Genomic DNA, 19,334 nt, shown 5'->3' on the forward strand with positions numbered 1-19,334 from the left:
CAGCGGAGGAGAAACAGGAAACAAACAAACAATGGAAACTCAGTGAAAGGTGAAAGTTTGCAGATACGGTGATTGTCGTAAAAGCACAGAAATGCTGAAGGAACTCGGGGCCCCAGAAACAAACATAAGCAATTTTCAAACTGTCAGGGAATAAATGGTGCAGATAGTTAAAAACAGTCAAATAAGTAAAAAATGAAGTAGAAACCAGTCTTTTTCCTCCCGCTGAACACACAGGGTTCCCCTACCAGATTGATTTTGCTTTGATAAAAGTATAAAAATTTCACTTGTGCGTAATTTCAAATCTCATTTTACAATCTTTATGCAGTCTTTCACTGATCAACATTTAAAATGCCACTGTTACATATGACACCCTTATTGAAATCTAAACTATGCAGTTTTCTTCTCCTTTAACACAAAAGAGATGCAACATCAAGATGAAGGAGCACTCATGGAGCAAGAAGTCTACAAACTCATACGACAAAGCATTCACAAACAATTTTTTGAAGGATGACCAGGTGATGAATTGTCAAGAAGGACCCATCACCAGCCCCTAAAACAAGTCTTCAGTAAAGATGCAAAATCACATTCCAACAAGCCTGAAAAATGTCCCTGGAATGAATTTTGTCATGGAGCCAGTCATTATTATGCAAGGACAGAATTCAAAATTTATGGGGTGCTAGATCCCATCATGAAGACAGTAGATTTGTGGAATATTTCAATAAATTAATGTTGAACACTCAAAGTGACAGTGAAAGTTTATTCTATAAAAAGCATGATGTGTTGCAGGTTTATGTAGGAGAGGGTCTGAGGTTCATGCTTTAGCCTTGGATATCAAATTGGTGATAACAAAGCAAACATTTGGGCAATCTGAAGTGATGACAAAAATTTTTTAATCAATTTTATGATTCATTTCCTTTTGAAAAATCCATCAACCCAAGTGCACACACCTTGCAGTTAGTCAAATATCTCATCTGCACAAATCTGCTACTTACTTGTGAAACCATTGTAGATCACCGTGGTAATGTCCATCGTTCTTTGTTACTGCAATACTTCCCAAGGCCATGAGGGTCCTTTGGACTCCAGCCAAGTCCTTTGCTACAAGACAATTGGAAAAGTTTGGCTTCAGTCTGATATTGGGACAAAAGATTCAATATGATAGCCCACTCCACTGCAAAGCTGCACCACTGAATGAATGGAACTATTAAAATTCCAAACAACCTGCCAAATCACTTGATCCATGCTAGATCTATTCTTCAAAACTCTCACGCAGCTATCACCTTGATTGCCTAAAGCAAGCTCAGAATGGAGGTTTTTACATTTTCATTTGGAGCCTTATATGTTTATTTATTGGACACATGACAGAAGAATATCATAGATTATTCACACCACTGCCAAATACCTGTTTCCCCTCACAACATCCAAACCTCGACTACATGGATCACAAACATATTTATGGTCTACAGGTGTTGTTTCTTCCTCCCCTAACCCCAATTCTCTTTAGAAAGACAACTTCCTACCACTTGAGGCTAATAGATTAATCTCCCATGTGTCATTTCCAACAATTGGTTGTTCACCAGTTGGAAACCATTCATAAATACACTAAAATGTTGGTCAAAATGTTAGATTGGTGACCACATCTACTAGCATCAGTTTAAATTCTATTTTAGCTGGAAAATTGTATTCCATGTAATTAAATCTGCAATAAATCAACAGTATAAATGCAAAACCACTCGACTATTCTTAAATGCCCTACTTGGATCACCAACATTACTGTCCTAGGCCAACTGTTGATCATTAGTGGGTCTATGCTTCACTGCCCTTTATAAAGGAATCAGAAATAATTAGCTAGGAGCAATTTGGGATGACCAATAAGTGCTCACATGGAGAGTGATGTCCATAGCCATGAACAAGTTCATGCTGTAAATTAGCCATCCTCAATGGGGTGGGGGAGGGGGGCTCCAGCCCACCCTGGGAGCCACAGCACATTTAAGTAAAAGCCTCATTTTCTTTTCACCTCATGTAACAAATATTTTTAAAGTTTTTTTAAGAAGTCAATAGGAGAGAAGTATGGAAGAAAACAAAAATGAGGGGGCCATCTGAGTCCTGGAAGAGGGAGGGGCGTAGCCGAGAAAAAAGGTTGAAAATGATTGCTACAAGTCCCAAATAACCTTGCCTTCCATCAATACTCCAATGGCCAATAGTCAGCTTAAATATAGTTAGAGGAACTTTCAGACTGGCATCAATATAAAGGAATTCAGCTTCAGGAGTTTGATTACTGTTCTCACCTTCCCAGAGGTCCACAGTCTGGAAGATGTCTGTTTTATTGACACCATATTTTTCAGCAGCTATAAGAAATTGCGAAACTTGCTCCATTTGTTTGAAAGCCTTATCACTGGTCTGAATCTTCTTGAGTGGTTTCTGGTCCTCGGAATAGAGACTGTTTATCAGATGGCTCAGTACCTGCAAAAGGTAGTACACCCCAGTTGATGTTAATAAGAATCATAAACAGACAAACTCAAGTTATACAAATTAAACTGAACTGAAACAACTGAAATGTGGTAAGGTACTCCAGCACTGACGTTCCATTGCCAGCCATCAGGAAGTGCTCAAGATACACAACTAGTCGGGTAGCATCCAAGGAGTGATCAATGTTAGTTTCTCCTTCCACAGGAGTTGTCTGAATAACTGAACAAAAAAAATCAAGGCTGGAAACACTCAGGTGTCCATCTATTTTTTCCGCACAATTAATAAAGAATCATTGATTTTCTCATCAATTCTCCTAATTTCCCACTTAATTCCTTGCACACTGATTTATAACCAAGGGAGTAGACCCTTAGTCTACTTGAAAATCTGGCATTCAACAAAAGTCATTGTTTATTAAGACTTCAACTTTCCTTCCCATTCTCAGTTTCAAAGGGAGGCCAAAATTACCCGTCTGCCTTAAGTGGTCAAATAAAGTTTCGATGCATTACTGAATGAAGTACACAAGATCAGAGGTTGATGTACAATTTTATGTGCATCAATTCTTTAAAATTCTGAAGTACTTTTTATTTACTTCTCTTACCTTGGATCTGAAGGGTAGATCAGATTAGATGTGGTAGAGGATGCAATATTTAAACATCCTCTGCCACATCTGATCTGATCTACCCTTCAATCACCTCAAGTAAATTGTAGTTAATGGAATACTCACAGTTCCATCCTTAAGCCAAACCTGGAAGCCTACTCTTCCAGCCTCTGGTCGACCCACTTCTGACCCACATTGGGCAACAATCCATTCCACTAGCCGCTCCTCCAGTTCTGGTTCATACTTCTTCTCAATTTTACTTTGAATGGATTTACTAAGTCCATATGTGGGTCCTTGGTTGGCCATGTTTATAGGTTGGTCAAGTCTGCAACAGAAACAGTTAGGGACCCATGATTAACTAAAGTACAATACTCTGCTACATTAAAGGCTCAATGAAACAAATGTTAGGCAGATCACAAGTCAGGAGATCTTTAAGTGATAACAATAAACTTGATTTTATTCACAAATTTTAAAAAAATTAATGGTAATCAGAACATCAGCATTCTGTACCATTTATTCTTCTCAGGACTCTGCCACTTTATAGTTAAAAATAGTTGTTCTCCATCAGGATAAACAATGAATAATGCAGAGCTTTAAAATGAAAATAGGGAGCTACTGCAAGCTCCATGCCCACAAGAAAAAAAATTAAGAAGTCACAAAAATGTCCAGACAAAACATTGTTTTGCCCAAATAATCTTTGGGAGTCCCTTGACAAAAATGCCAGAGGAGTCTTTAAATAATTAGTACTGGAAAATTCAGGTTCTTAGCTAGTTAAAGTGAGTGGCAAGTGTACATGTACCACAAATGAGTGGAGTGTTTTTTTTTAAACTGCATCAAACCTAATATTTCAGGAGGAACCTAATGATTCACTAAAATTGGAAAATGGCAAAAGGTTATAAATTTGAGAATGAAATACTAAAAGGACCAATGCACAGTATCCAACATCACCTCTTCCTAATACTTTAAAATGAGATGCTCATTTAGTATCAGTAATATAGCATCTTGACAAGTACTCTTCCCAAGAGATTTATGCTGTATTGTATTTCACATGGCTTTGTCTAACAGAACACTATACAAATGATTAACATTTGGTTCCAATGAGACCACTCATGGATAAAGCAACTTGCAGAAAATCTTAGACAATTTTTATAAGATTGCATTAGGATTATATTATGAACAAAATATTTCCTTGTCCAGAAAACAGTCAACTGAATAAAGTTAGTTTCCTTTCAATGATATTCAAACCAATGTACCCTATTTGCATCAGGGTCCAGATAAGTATTGATAAATTTTCTGCCTGATAATTTAAGTTCAATGTATGACAAGGCCGATCCATTCCACAAAATCCCAATGTAATACTGGTTAATCCACCACTGGACAATGCTGGCTGGAGGTTTTAATGCAGTTCAAGATCTTTTACTGAATTAAAAGTTTGAGAATTTATTGTTTAAATAAAGTGTTTCAAAAGTAGCTGGAATTCCCCCAGCCATTTCCTTGTTGAGTGACTGGGATCAGAACCTCACTGATTTTTCTACTTGTTCATTTTCCAATATCTGGGGATCAGTTCTAGAGTCAGAATTTTTTGCCCATAACCTACTACCCTCAGAAAGTGATGGTGAGTCATCACATTGAACCACTGCAGCCACGGTGGTTGGGTACTTCAGGATATGGAGACAGTGAAAATGAGAAAGCACTTACATCCTTCCATATCAGGATGTTATGCATCCTTGAGGGCAAGTCATGTTCCAATGCCAACAGCCCTTGTCCTTCCTCTTGACAGAGGTAACAGATTAGAGAGATTGAAAAGCCCAAGCAAGTAATGAGTGCATTTTGTGGGCACTTCAGCCACTGTTTACTGGTTGCAGAGTGAGAGAATGTTTAGGATGGTAAATGGTGTTCCAATCAAGTGATCATGCATAGCATTGAACTCAAGTGTTCTTGGCATTAATGCAGGCAAGCAGAGAATTTCCCATCACCTTCCCGACTTAGAGTCAAGGTAAGTCACAGGATGCCCAGTCTGCAACCACCTCTCATGCACAATGGTTTGCCAGTTGAGTTTCTGGCTAAATGACAACTCCCAGGGTGTTAATGGTGGGGTACAGGCAATGCATTGTCAATGGTTAATAGTTAGATGCTTGTTGGAGAGTCTTTGATCCTTCTGTAACACAAGTGGGAGGAAGTATTTATTAGCACGTCCACAAGTTCATAAGCTAATTTGTTGCAAATGGAATGGAACAGTTTGCTAATAATTAGACATCGCTGTTTGCAATGTATTGATATAAAGGGGGCCATTAAAAAGCTGAAGATGATTGGGGCTACAGCACAACAAGTCGAATTGCATTGTGCATGCAAGTCTCAGAAGGCTTTGCTCTGGACAGAGCATAACTTCCATATGGTCAGTAGGAAACAAATGCAACAGTTCATAAGCAGAGAAGAGAGCAGTTGTCATGCCAATATCTGTTTGATCCAAGTTAGAAAAAAATACTAGGACATGAAAAATAAAATCATTATCGTTCTTTAAATTGAACTGCAAGAATCCAATTCTAGGACACAGGTTCAAACTCTGTGTGTTTCAAGGGCTGACATAAAGGTCTCTGGAAAATGAATGATGAATAAACCAGTTAAAATTATTTTCAGGGTTTTCCAAAAAGGGGAGATGCTAAGGAATCCACCTGGATGAAGCCAGTGAGCTTGTCTTCAGGAAATTTCAGACCAGCCTGTGGAAATGGTCCAAACTAGCTACTGATTCTGGGATGAGTTAATGTCAATAAATTGAGTTGAGAATAGGTTTTTTCAAAAACTCGGTCCTCCCACCAACAAAGGTGCAGAAGGACTGGAGTCTCATGGCAATGCTGGATTGGTTTAAATGCAATCTGTGAGCTATATTGTAAACCTACAGACTGTCCATGGGATTTCACTGAGATTAGTGACATCTGTGGAACCATCCAATTTACATCCATTTGCCAGATGACCATGAAAACCTTTAATTTGAATACCATGTCTAACCCATGCCGCATTTGTCAGAAAAGGTTAGTTAATGCAGTGCATTGAAACAAGACTACTGAATTGTAGTTTGAGGTGAAATTTCACATAAACATCTTCAATCCTTAACACAGGAGCTAGATTCAAAACAAAAATGTGTACCAATGGAGAAACATTTCATCCATCTGGATGTTGTACATTCACAGATCACATGCATAGGATTTGGATGCAAAATATCACATTGGACTTTATTTTTGAAGTTCAGAGCCCTGAATGATATCCGTGGTACTTATTTGACTCCACGACAATGCACTCAATGGAAGGCTTCAAGCTCCAAATGCGTCACATAGTGTAGTTGGTTGATCAGAATTCAGGCATACCCTTTCATTGACAATTTAAGAAAAGTGTATTAATTACATTGAAACTGTAGTCAACATTATACCTTAAAGGGAATAACTCATACCCATGCCCTGTTTTGTAATTGTGGTGAAACCACTGTGTATGTAAATACTTTGACCTTATATGTTCGACCTTGCTCTCACTGGCCGGCTCATGGCACCTCCTCTTTATCCTCCATAAAGGCTGCCATGCCACAACCCTGCCCCCAGTTCGAGCCCAGGTCAGTGTGAGCCAGCAACTCAAGGGATACTGTCCATCTCTAGCTAATAAAAGCCTTCAGTTCCTGTACTTCAGTCTTTGGGTTAATTGATCGTACATCAATTTTATTAGCTAGAATTTTTGCTTCCTCAGAACATGGATATGTATCTGAAATTGGATTGCCTGGAAATCAACCCAAGAGAACCTGAAGTGGCCGATAAATTCGCTCTCTGGCATCACTGCTTCAAAAGATTTCTCAGACTCCGCGGATGCGATCCAGGACAACGAAGACAAGTCCCACCTACTGCTCTCATATATTGGACACCGGGTCTGCCAGATGGTCCAGAACTGCCAAACTTACAACAGAGACGCAATGGACATTTTAAAAGACCAATACAAGGTATAGGTGAATGAGGTCTATGCATGGCACATACTCCACTCATGCAGGCAGCAACCCAGGGAGACACTCAATGTCTTTGTCAGGGCCCTGCAGGAGCTTGTAAGAGACTAAAACTGCCAAGCTGTGACTGCAGAACAGCATCCAGAGCTAATGATGAGGGACGCCTGTGTGGTGGGTTCCCGCTCCGACTACATGAGGCAAAGGCTACTCAAACAGAAATAATTGAGCCTAACTCAAACCATCGAGCAAGCGAATACCCTGGAAGGGGCCATCTACAATGCTGAATCATTCTCCAGAGAGCACACAGCCACCTTGTGGGGACGCCATCTTAGTAGGTGGGATCACAAGCCTCCTGTTCCAACCTGACCCGCCGCCATCGGTGACCTCCCGGCATGTTATTTCTGTGGGCATGGCAAGCATCTGAGGAAACACTGCCCTGCCAAGGATGCCACCTGCACCAATTTCTGGAATAAAGGGGCACTTTATGAAAGTCTGTAAGTCAAAGCAGAGCCCCAAGCCCAGCAACACCACATGCAAAGAGGGACCACCACTTACAGAGACTACCGACCGCTATGATGTCACTTCCGACTTCTCCCTTGTCATTTCTGGCAATGTCACCTCCGCTTTCTCCTTCTTCAATTCCGGCGAGCGATGACAGGGCCATTTGTGAGCCATGGGGGCCGCCATTATGAATGCCATCTTGTCAGACGACAGAACCCCTCAGACAAGCTGATGTTGGCATCAGTAACCCTGGATCAACGCTGACTGCATCAACTTTTCAGGCCCACAATGAGCATCCAGATAAATGGCCACCCCACCTTGTGCCTATTTGACAGTGGAAGCACCAAGAGCTTCATTCACCTCAACACTGTACAGCTATACTCCCTGGAAGTGACGGCAGCGAAATTCAGCATTTCCCTAGCCTCATGATCGGCAAAGGTTCGTGGGAGCTGCACAATAACCCTGATGGTCAAGGTACTGTATACACAGATTTTATAGTCCGAGTTTTGCTACAGCTCTGTGCACCTGTCATCTTGGGGTTAGACTTCCAATCTATCTTAAAGAATGTCACTATGGAGAATGATGGGCCCCAACTCTCTTCTACCCCCCCCCCCCTACAGTCTGTATCGAGCAATTCGCGAACCGGACGTTGCCCTCTTCCCACGTGGTCGACCAGCAGCCCCAAGCCAGCCTTACAATGTGGCCTCTCCACTCTCCGGATCCCCCCCCCACCTCATCATCATCCTGTTCGTTAATCTCACCCGCCTGTAAGCCTGTCGCCACTAAAGGTTGGCGATACAGCAGCATTCATCAAGTCAGAGGTGAGACACCTCCTCACGGGGGGGAGGGGGGGTGGGGGGGGTGATAGAACAAAGTACGAACCCCTGGAGAGTAGTGGTAGTAAAGAGCGGGGAGAAACATCGCATGGTCATAGATTACTCCCAGACCCTCAACAGGTTCACCCAGCTGGAGGCCCTGAGGACCTCCTTTAAACTGCCCTTCAGGCAGATGGTTGACTGTACCACTTCCTTAGAGCCCCATTTGTGGTCACAAATGGAGTGTCTGTCTTCCAAATCGAGATGGATCGGATGGTGGATGAACATAGGTTACAGGCCACCTTCTTGTACCTTGACAATGTTACAATCTGCAGCCACGACAGGAATCTCCAGAAATTTCTCCACACCGCGTAGCTCCTTAACCTGACGTATGACACAGGGAAGTGTGTATTCAGCACACGTCCCCTGGCTATACTAGGGTACAGGTTGGAGAATGGAGTCATCAGCCTCGACCCTGACTGCATGCGCCCACTGTTGGAACTCCCCCTTCCTCACTGCCTCAAGGCCCTGAAAAGGTGCCTGGGGTTTTTCTCTTACTATGCCCAATGAGTCCCCAGCTATGCAGAAAAGGCCTGTCCCCTCATCAGGGCCACTGTTTTCCCCCTGTTGGCAGAAACCCATGAGGCATTCAACAGAATTGCAAAGGCCACGATGCACGCAGTGAACGAATCCACCCCATTTCAGGACTTTGCCCTGGCCGCCACACTTAACCAGGCAGGCAGGCCCATAGCGTCTTTTCATGTACTCTCCAGGGCCCCAAGATCTGGCACTCCTACATCGAGAAAGAGGTTCAGGCCATCATTAAGGCAGTATGGCACTGGAGGTATTACCTCGCTGGTAAACATTTTACCTTGCTGACTGACCAACGGGCAGTCGCCTTCATGTTTAACAACGAGCAGCAGGCTAAAATCAAAAACAATAAGATTCTTAAGTGGAGAATCGAGCTCTCCACCTACAATTATGACATAATGCACTGACCCGGAAAGCTCAACGAGTCTCCTAATACCCTGTCTCGGGGGAAATGTGCCAGTGCACAGATGGATTGACTGCAGTTGCTACACGACAGTTTCTGCCACCCTGGGATCACTCTTTTATTCCATTTCATCAAGGCCCGTAACCTCCCTTATTCCATTGATGACGACAGGACGTTGACCAAAAATTGTTGAGTCTACCAGCCTGACAAGTCACACCTGATCAAGGCTACCAACCCCTTTGAATGCCTAAGTATGGACTTCAAAGAGCCCCTACCCTCCATGAACCGCAACATGTACTTCACCATCATTAATGAGTCCTCGCGGTTCCCTTTCATTATCCCCTGCCTGGACATAGTCACAGCCACAGTCATAAAGGCTCTGAACAACCTGTTCAGCATTTTCAGATACCCCTGCTACAGCCTCAGCGATAGGGGTTCATCCTTCAGGAGTGACAAGCTACACTATTTCCTGCTGTCCAAGGGCGTTACCTCTAGCTGTACCACCAGCTATAACCGCAAAGAGCCACCAGGAGAGGAAAAACAGCATGCTTTGGAAGGCAGTACCACTGGCCTTAAAGTCCAAGGGTCTCCCCATCCTCCTCTGGCATGAAGTCCTCCCAGAGGCCCTGCACATTATCTGGTCCCTCCTGTGTATGGCCATCAATGAGACACTCTTTAATTCCCCAGAAGATTGGCATCAGGAACAGCCCTTCCCACCTGGCTGACATCCCCTGGGCCAGTATTTCTGCGGAAGCATGCAAGGACCAACAAGTCCAACCCACTAGTTGAGAGGGTTCAGCTGCTCCACGCCAACCTACGTGACATTCCCGGACAGACGCAAGGACACAGCATCTATCCAGGACCTGGTACACGTGGGAGCATCTCGATCCCCCCCTTCCCTTCAGCCAACAGTCAGTAACCCCCTTCTAGTGCTCCAGGGCCTCCGATCACTATTCCCACCTCCTCAGCCAACCCTCCTACCGGCACAAATGCGCCCACCTCCCCAGCTAAGCCAAAGACCCCAGCCGGGCTGACCAAGAAGGAACCAGATAGACTGAACTTATGATGGCACCTGACTGCACCACACCCCCACTGGGACTTCTTTTTAAACGAGGGTGTGAATGTGGTGAAACCACTTGTGCATGTAAATACTTTGATCTTATATGTTTGACCCAGCTCTCACTGGCCGGGTCACATGACTCCTCCCCTTTATCCCCCACGACCCTGCCCCCAGTTTGAGCCAGGGTCAGTGTGACCCAACAACTGAAGGGATGCTATGCTGTCCATCTCGAGCTAATAAAAGCCTTTAGTTCCTGTTCTTCAGTCTCTGGGTTAATTGATTGTGCATCAGTAATCAGGATTTGTCACTGCACCCCAAGCATTGGAAGATCATTAAACTTAAAAATAATGCACATTGAACCATACATACTGCTGGATATTCCTGCTTATTCTTGAGATAACAAACGGCCATTTTAATGATCAATTCCTAGACATGTCATAAACATGCACTGCAATTAAAACATTTTTGCAAAATGTGTTCAATTTCATTTTAAATTACTTACACAGTGGATGCAGATTCTGGCCATGGACACTCATGCTGCCCATTCACAACCTAATAACCTGAAAGCCCCCATACGTTTTGGGAGGATGGAAAGAAACTTAGGGAAAATCTATGCAGGTCATAGGAAGAAAATATAAACTCCTTATAGACAGCACCAGATTCTGGTTGTTGGGAGCTGTAATAGCACTGCACTAACTGTGAAACGAACTGTGCCTTGATAAGTGGTGAAAAATTTGGATGATGTCCAGTTGAATTTTCAAGTATTCCCCTATTGGAGAGGTTAATTTCTTCATTCTGTTTTTTTTTTTTAAGTAGAGTAGTGAGAAAGGAGGAAGTATACATTTTCATTGGAGATCAAAATTTATGTTTTGTATTTTAAATCTGTGTTCAGAATTCCATCCTTTTTATACTGTATCAGCCCATCCCTTTACCTTTGTGCCTGGATGGCTACACACCTGGTATGAGTGGGATTTATTTGACCTCTGGCAAATCTTCAAATTTCTCAAAATTCCAGATGCTGGAAATCCAAAATAACATGCAAAGTCATGCCTGCAATATCTCTTGGGAGAGCAGATAGCCATTTTTTTTCCCAATGACGATCACAGCTTGTGGCAGGATACCAAAGAACATGTTAGTCGTATCAGTCTTAGAATTTGCTGAATATTGATGGTCAGTAGTGATATTCACTTCATGGCATCATGCTTCAAACGGGGACTTTCTGTCTCATGGTACCGGGAAAGTGCAATTTGGTTTACAGCAATCCAGGAGAGTCACTTCCTCTGGAGGTCAGATCTCTTAATTCAGTTCACCGTTCCTTTCAACTTTTCAAGTTGATTAGTAATTTTATGCCAAGGCACATTACCAAACCCTCAAGGCTCAACATTTGGAGTCAAAGCCACACAATCATTCTTACAAATGAAGCTCCACCAAGAACATTCTTTAAAAACAAAAAAAAACTCCATGGCTTCCAATGGTCAGGAATCAACTGGTCCCACAACAATATGATATAAACAGTAAATTTATATGGCTTATTTTTCATTAAAAAGCATGGATTTGTGAAGTAGCTTTTCAAATGCTGTTAACATTCCAGCCATCTCCAGAGACTGCAGGAGAAAAATGCTGGAAATAGCAAGTCCTGCTTCTTTCCCTCCAACCTAACCAACCCACCCCCCCCAACCCCCGCACAACATGTATATTTAATCACCTACATCTCCCAAGATTAATTCAGCCCGAAACACAACAACATTCGACAATGGTGCACATGCAAAATCCAATCCATCAAGCCCACACCAGCTGCAGACAAGAGAAATCTAATTAATCCCTCCCCCCTTGCAGGTTTTATAGCAGTATCCAGTTTGTTTTAACCACTACAATTTAATTTCTATTACCCTTCAGTGATGAATTCCAATATCCCCCTGCTAATGGTATTTTAAAAAGAATATTCCTTTTGTCAATTTTGATTCTTTGCCCAGACATCAAAATTAGGTCAGACGATCTTTTCGAGAGGATGCCACCCTGAACCGTAGCTCCTCCTCGAGGTTATTTCCTACTTACCAAAAACCACGGCAAACTCCAGAGATTTGAATGGGAAAGCCAAGCCAACTTTTGGAGAAGTTATCTTACCAAGGTCCATCTGTTCTTAAAGATACTTTAAAAAAAATCCTAGTGCCCAAGTCAAAATCTAACAGATTGGTCTTGCTGCTATTTGAGTTGCCATATATAGATGGACTCCTTCATTCAGCACATTACCACAACTTCATGTCATTGACTGCCAAACACTTGAAACTTGCCATGGAAACCAGTCACCAGCAACCTTCTCCATCCCTGGTACCAAGAGGCTCAGCAGTCTGAGGCTTTGGCAACACCTCCCACACAATTGGGTCGAAGGAAATGAATAGATTCTGCCCTGCAACAGGGTCCTCCCTGCTCAGGGAGAAAAGGGCATGGTTGTAAAACCAAGGTAAACTTTGATCGGTGGATACTCAACTCCCAATAAAGAGAGGTTGTAAATGCACCATTCCAAGTATCAGTTTACAAGTTCAAACTTTTTGGACTTCTGGACAAATTTCCCAGCTACACCTACTCTAAATTCAACAACTTGTGACACCCCTTTGTGATCCTTTCATGTCAGTTCTTACTATCTTTGGGAAGCATACTTGATGGTAGGGTCTTGAGCCAAGGTTGGGTGTACAAGAGGCAGGTTGATGTTGCCCGACCGATTGTGTTGGTGCAATGGAAATCCTGTTCGGGGGAGAAAAGGAAGGCGTGGGCACTTGATGTGCGTGGATGGCCGCGCGAGGGTACGAATCCCAGCCAAGTGTAGTGCCCCCAGCATGAAGATGTCCCACTACAAGGCATTGGTGGGATAGAAAGCGAGTTGATGGGGGACGTTGGGAGATGCGACTAATTATGAGACTTTTGACTAGCACAAACAGGAGGTTCCACAGAGCACTTCCCCGGGGTTCTTGGATAAGAGAAAGTCCTGTGGATCCCCACCGGCTCAATCGCAAGCATTATAAGTGGTAAGCGGGATCGTTGCGCTGTTCACACAATGTCCCAACTCCGACCGGACAAACCCATCGGGACCCGCCCCACAGTCGCAACCAGCATCTCGGGACGCGAGGGAGATCAGGAGACCCCAAAGATAAGTCAGGCAACATTTAAAAAAAACATGAATTAAAAAGATCCGATGGGGGAGAAAAAATGTACAAAAGAGAACCTACAGGCTATTGCAACCCATCAGAAATAGGAAACGTGGGCAGGTGGGCCGGCATCCGCAGAGAGAGGACCACCTGTCGAGGTCGAAGACCCACCGATGTCAGAGGCGTTTGGTTCAAGGAGTTTTTCAGAATCAGTTTGTTTGGCAAATTATCAGTGAAAGTTGTTTTCAGGTAGGGATACTGACAATTCTCTTTTGCAACCTGTTGAGAACCAAATATCTCTAAAAATACATACTGGAATCAGAGTTTCACGTTGATAAACTGGTTTTGACTGCCAGGTCTCCAGCGAACGTTCCGTGTTCTCAAGGATCCCAACAGTCCGCCACGCCCAAGATCGGAGACAAAGTTCCAGGCGACTGAGTTGCCCAGTTAATGAATTTTAATTGCTAAATCTGTTAAAATGCTATGATTTTTTTAAAAAAACCTATTAAATTCTACTTCGAGATACGAATTGCATTTGAGAAACTAAAAGGCAAAATTTCAATCACTGATGTGTACACTTACCGTATTACAGGACGGACAGATGTTGGTGAGTTCACTGCTTCTACAGTGTGCGAAGCTTGTGCCTGGAACCGGCTAAAAAGTCTCCCTATCGTCATGACGTCAGTTTATTAAGTAAAGGAAAGAAACGCCTTACATGGGCTCTGAGTATTGGGCCAGAATCCTTATTTGGTGAAAGGCTCAATAAGCGAGAGGTTGGTTCATTTAAACTGACACATTCTCCAGATTCCAAACTTATGCTCACTTCTGAGCCAGTGCATTGAAAGTTGTGTCATCGAGGCCCATTTATGGACAGCTGAAAATAGATTTTTTTTTGGGGGGGGGAAGGTATTTTAAATCAATCTTTGATCAGAAAAAAGTATCCCAAAAAATATTTGTTAATTCTCCAGAGTGACAGTATTTTGTTTATGTTTTTTCCCAATTGAGACGCTGTGTTTCTCTGTGCACATGCTGTGAAACACTTCAATTGTATTGATGTTTTGTTCTTGGGTTCAAAGAGGAGACACTTAACGTGGAGCAAAAGTTTGCCACCAGTCTTTTTTTAAAGTTCTGATCAAGCACATGTTGTGGCTTTCTGTTTACTGTTGAAATGTTTCGAGTAACAAATGTATCTTCTGGGTCCTTCCAGGACCCAGATGATATTGTGGCCACTTTCTCCACTCTTCGGGTGGGTCGCTGGTACTGCCATAAATCCGCGGACAGACTGTCGCCTGCTGGTTGATCCTGCTGCCACACACCGCTGTTGGATTCAGGCGATATTTAACTCCACATGAGGGTAAATGTAAATTTTATTTTTTCAAGTTGCTCTGAGTCAAATCGTTGTTAACGCCTCAGACCAACCCCTTCCCCTCCATCTCGATCCGATCACAATCAGGTTTATTGGAAAGAACACCTATGTTTAATGAAATTTGTGCTTTTGCTGCAGCAATTTTGTGCAAAAATTACGATAAATTTCAATTTTGTAAATACAAGATTTTAAAAAATAAATAAGCTGTGCGAAAAGGGGAAAAAAAAGTGAGGTGGTGTTCATAGATTCGTTGTCCTTTCAGCAAACTCACGGCAGAGAGGAAGGGACTGTTTTTGTAATGTTGAGAATGTGACTTCAGGCTCCTGTAGCTCCTTCCTGATGGTAGTAGTGAGAAAGGGAAAAGACCTGGATGATGAGGGTCCTTGATGATAGAGGCTGATTTCTTAAGGCACCACCTCTTAAAGTTGTCCTTAATGGAGTGAAGATTATGAAGAATAAGACTATTCCTGGATGTCAACATCTCAGATTTGTCCTAGAGCCTCCACGTTGATGCAATCACAAAGAAGGCTCGTCAGCGGCTATAAACTTCGTGAGGTGTCTGAGGAAGTTCAGACACTTTTAAACTTCTCGTGTACTGGCTGGTTGCATCACTAGCTGCTTTCAGGTGCATCAAACACCTTGAGGGCAGCAGCAGGAGTGGATCCCAACCTGAAGACACCTTTTAGGTGGCAGCCCTAAAAGGCTGCTACAGCGTTGCCTGGTCCATCTGAAAAGGTCTGATATTGATATCCAGAGGCACCTTGTAGCACCTCCACATCTGATGGAGGCGGGGTGACTTGCCGAAGCGCCATCCGTCATAAATATGCGGCAGAGCAATGGCCATCTTCCCTACCCATAATCCCCCATGTAGGTGGAACTGCTCTGTGTGTCCCACACAGTTCCAGCTGCGTGGGGGTTTATGGGCAGGGAAGACTGCCATTACTATACCGCATTTTGAGCAGCAGAGAGTGGCCGCAGTTGAGGAGTGGCCAGCTAGGCTGTGGCAGCCCGCACTGGCCGCCCTTGCCCCGATGTCCCCCGCTGGCCGCCCCCACCCTGCTGCCTAACAGCCGCCCCCTCCCCACTGCCCGACAGCCCCCTCCCTGCTACCTGAAGTCACCCTCCCCACTGCCTGAAGCCCCTCTCCCCGCTGCCTGAATCCCCCCTCCCCACTGCCTGAGAGCCCCCCGGCCCCTTGCCTGACAGACCCTGCCCTTCTGGGGAGGGGAGGTTGGCGGTACATCAGGACGGGGCGGTCGACAGGGAACGTCAGGTCAGGGGTGGCAGGTGGGAGATGTCGGGCAGTGGGGAGGGGGTTGTCAGGTCGTGTGGTGGGGGGAGTTGGGTCATCGGCTGCTAGAGTTATCAGCCCGCCCCCAGGCAGCCGCTTACAGTAGCTGCATATTCAGGTGCCTCGGCGGAGCCCGCAATCCGCCGATTATCCCTCTTGGAGGAGAGTTGGTGTCAGTGCCTCGGTGGCGTGTTCGGCACATTCAGGTGGGTACCTCAACAGCCGCATAGGGGTAGAATATGCGGCTTTACACTGAGGCATTCTGGCCACCTGAAAGAGCCTACTGCCTGAATAAAGAATAAACTCTAGAGGCTTGTTAACTCAGCCTATGACATCACAGGCACCAGACTTCACTCCATCATGGACATCTACATGAGGCTAAAAAAACAGCCTCTATCCCCAAAGACCCCCCACCACCCAGGTCAAGCCCTCTTCTCTCTGCTATCATTGGGGAAAAGTACAGGAGTCTAAAGATGAGCACTCAGTGGCATAAGGACAGTTTTTCCCCCACTGCCATCAAATTCCTGAATAATCAATGAACCAAAGACACTGCTAACTTTTTGTGCACTCATGTGTATGACAATAAATGCTCATCTCATCCATCAGCACCTCCTGCTCCTTTTCCATGTCCTTCCTGTGCCTTGGAAATGCATTCCATAATCTTACCACACTTTCATTAAGATCTCTCTCCCCAGTGGATTTTTAACCCTAAAGTAAAATACTGCAAATGTTGTAAATCTGAAAGTAAAACTGAAAACACTCAGTCAGCATCCATAGAGAGGGGGCACACGAGACAAATGCCGTTTGTGTTTCAGATTGATGACCTTCCAATCAGAGCTGGGGAAAGTTAAATATTTTCAAAGTGAAAGGGATGCAGTAAGTTAGGCAGCACTCATGATGGATATATTTTAAACAGTGTAGAAAGGATGGGGCAGAACAGAAGAAAGAACTGTGAAGGAGTTGGATCTGGGAGAAGGTGAATGGGACATATAGCAGTGATATCGGTTGAAAAACGGTGAATAATTGGGTGAAGAGAGGAAATCAGAAATAGTTAAAAGGAAAGTTAAACAATGATAAATGTGAGATGCCGATTTTGGACTGGATGATGATATGAAGTTGTGTGGCATTCTTGTTTATATCAGTTTGACAGAAGATCACTTTCTCATTTTTGTTTGGGGTTATGCTTGCACTTTTTGTCTTTACAGCTCCTTGTTTTGGACTCCTCACAAGTATCAATGTCTATCCCAGCCATTCTCAACGGGGGCCACAACATGTTTAAGTAAAAGCCTTGTTTTCTTTTCACTTCATGTAACATAAATATTTTTATGTGTTTTATTTAGTCAGTAGGCGAGAAGGAAGAATCTAAAACTTGACTGCTTCACAGGGGAGGGGGCCTATAAACTTTGAGCAGAGTACTTGGGGGGGGGGCATAGACTAAAAAAGGTTGAGAATGGCAGTTCTACCCTGTAGAAATGTGTATCTACCCTATAATATTCTATTATTTTCTTTTTTTAAAAAAAGATTGACCAGTGCTCAGTCTTTTCTATTAAACACAGAAAATGTAATTAATTGATTTAATTAAGGAGTTATCTTGCCCAGCTTGGTTTGAAGACATTTGCTGAGGAGCCGAGCAGACATGATTTGAAAGAGATCTCCACAAAAAGTATTAAAAAGATGGTTAGAAAGCTCAAAACCAGAATTTTAGCATCCAAAATGGATAAAACTGACCCTAAATGACCAAGGGAACCAAAAACAAAAACTGAAGAAGCAACAGCTCAGCCAGGAACATCGAGTGAAAGCCCAATGAGGAGCGGCACAGGACGGGCCTTGGGACCGGCTGAATCCAGCGGAGCTGGTAGTTGGGGGGGGGGGGGTCACCCCAATATAAAACCATCATCTTTGAACAAAATGGAAATTTTGTGCGCCTGTTTCTCAATGTGAGGAATCAGTGATGAGAGACATATTGGAAAAGGTATTGGAAATCAAAGAAGTCGTGGAAGATTTAAAGGAGCAAATGACTCATTCGGAGGCTGAACTGGACACATCAACAGACGGGCTAAAGGCACTGGAAGAAAAATCCAAAACAAAGCATTGATGGACAAGATATAGAGAACTTTAGCAGACATAACAATGTAAGAATCATTGGACTGAGAGAAAGAATAGAGGGAAAAGATGGGGTGAGTTTCTTTGAATCATGGATCTCACAAGGGACAAAATAAGTTAAATGCAAAGTTGCAAATTGAAAGGGCTCATCGGACCCACGGACCCAGAAGAATTGGCGAACAGCGACCACGACCAGTCCTGGTAAGACTTTTAAGTTACCTGGAGAGAGATGCAATCTTGGGAGCAGCATATGAATATTCAAAAAATAATTGTGGTGGATAATGCAAAAGTAATCTTTTTTTCGGGACTTTAGCCCTTCCCTGGTCAAACAAAGAAAGAAATTTGATGAGGTAAAGAGACAACTGAGATCTAAAAACCTTAAATATTCAATGATTCACCCAGCAACTTTGAGGATGGATGTCTCAGAAGATAATCAAGAATAAAGAAGTGAAAGAATTTTTAAGAAAGTTATGAAAGAATTAAAGTTTCCAGCTGAAAAAAATTGAAAAAACCATTTCAAAGCGGGACAATTGAAAGACATACTTTTTAATTTATATTTAGTAGTACTGAACAGTCTTGTTTTCACTGTCAAAAGAAAAATCATTGTAATGTAGCAACTGTGTCGCAGAGCGAAATGAAGAACAAGAAAATAATCAGACATAGTCAAGTCGAAGTTCAGTAAAAGACGTTCATTCAAATAGTCACCTGCAGCTTTTAAAAACCCTGCACGTTCCAAATGACGTCATTGCATTGTGACATCATGACGTCACTCGGAACCTCCCGAGCAAGTTTGATTAAGCCTTTGGTGAGACACTGCAGTAGTTTATAGGGAGAGCTCGGAAAAGATAGAAAGGTGGTCAGGAAATTAGCAAGGTGAGAACTCCAATTTGGGGTGGGGGGGAGATGGTGCTGGGAGAGGAGCGGGTTTAAAAGATGGTGTTAAAGGGAGGGGTTCTTCTTCTTTGGAAGATTCCGAGAGCTTTTTTTGCAGGCTTCCAGGTCCGATTGTTAACATCAC

The 19,334-nt window shown here is 43.3% G+C and overlaps 2 protein-coding genes across 3 annotated transcripts in view; one reads left to right on the forward strand and one right to left on the reverse strand.

The window, feature by feature from the left end:
* LOC138741221 (proprotein convertase subtilisin/kexin type 7-like) overlaps positions 1 to 1,699 on the forward strand; it is a 212,016-nt gene extending 210,317 nt beyond the window's left edge. Inside the window, exon 17 of the transcript XR_011343405.1 lies at positions 420 to 1,699. The gene's annotated coding sequence lies outside the window, so the exon portion shown is untranslated. The remainder of the gene's footprint in view (positions 1 to 419) is intronic.
* The window catches only part of LOC138741223 (transgelin-like), a 68,712-nt gene that overhangs the window by 1,222 nt on the left and 48,156 nt on the right, over positions 1 to 19,334 (reverse strand). The window contains exons 1-4 of one of the 2 annotated variants that reach the window (XM_069894963.1): positions 14,139 to 14,247; positions 3,191 to 3,389; positions 2,286 to 2,460; positions 993 to 1,095 (exon numbers count right to left, since the gene is read on the reverse strand). In XM_069894963.1, coding sequence (XP_069751064.1) covers positions 993 to 1,095; positions 2,286 to 2,460; positions 3,191 to 3,389; positions 14,139 to 14,233 — 572 coding nt within the window. In that variant the 5' untranslated portion in view covers positions 14,234 to 14,247. Of the gene's footprint in view, positions 1 to 992; positions 1,096 to 2,285; positions 2,461 to 3,190; positions 3,390 to 14,138; positions 14,248 to 19,334 lie in introns of those variants that run through there. The other variant, XM_069894964.1, reaches the window with a different exon arrangement.

This window comes from Narcine bancroftii, chromosome 8 (genome assembly GCF_036971445.1).
Source record: "Narcine bancroftii isolate sNarBan1 chromosome 8, sNarBan1.hap1, whole genome shotgun sequence".
Classification (NCBI taxonomy): domain Eukaryota; kingdom Metazoa; phylum Chordata; class Chondrichthyes; order Torpediniformes; family Narcinidae; genus Narcine; species Narcine bancroftii.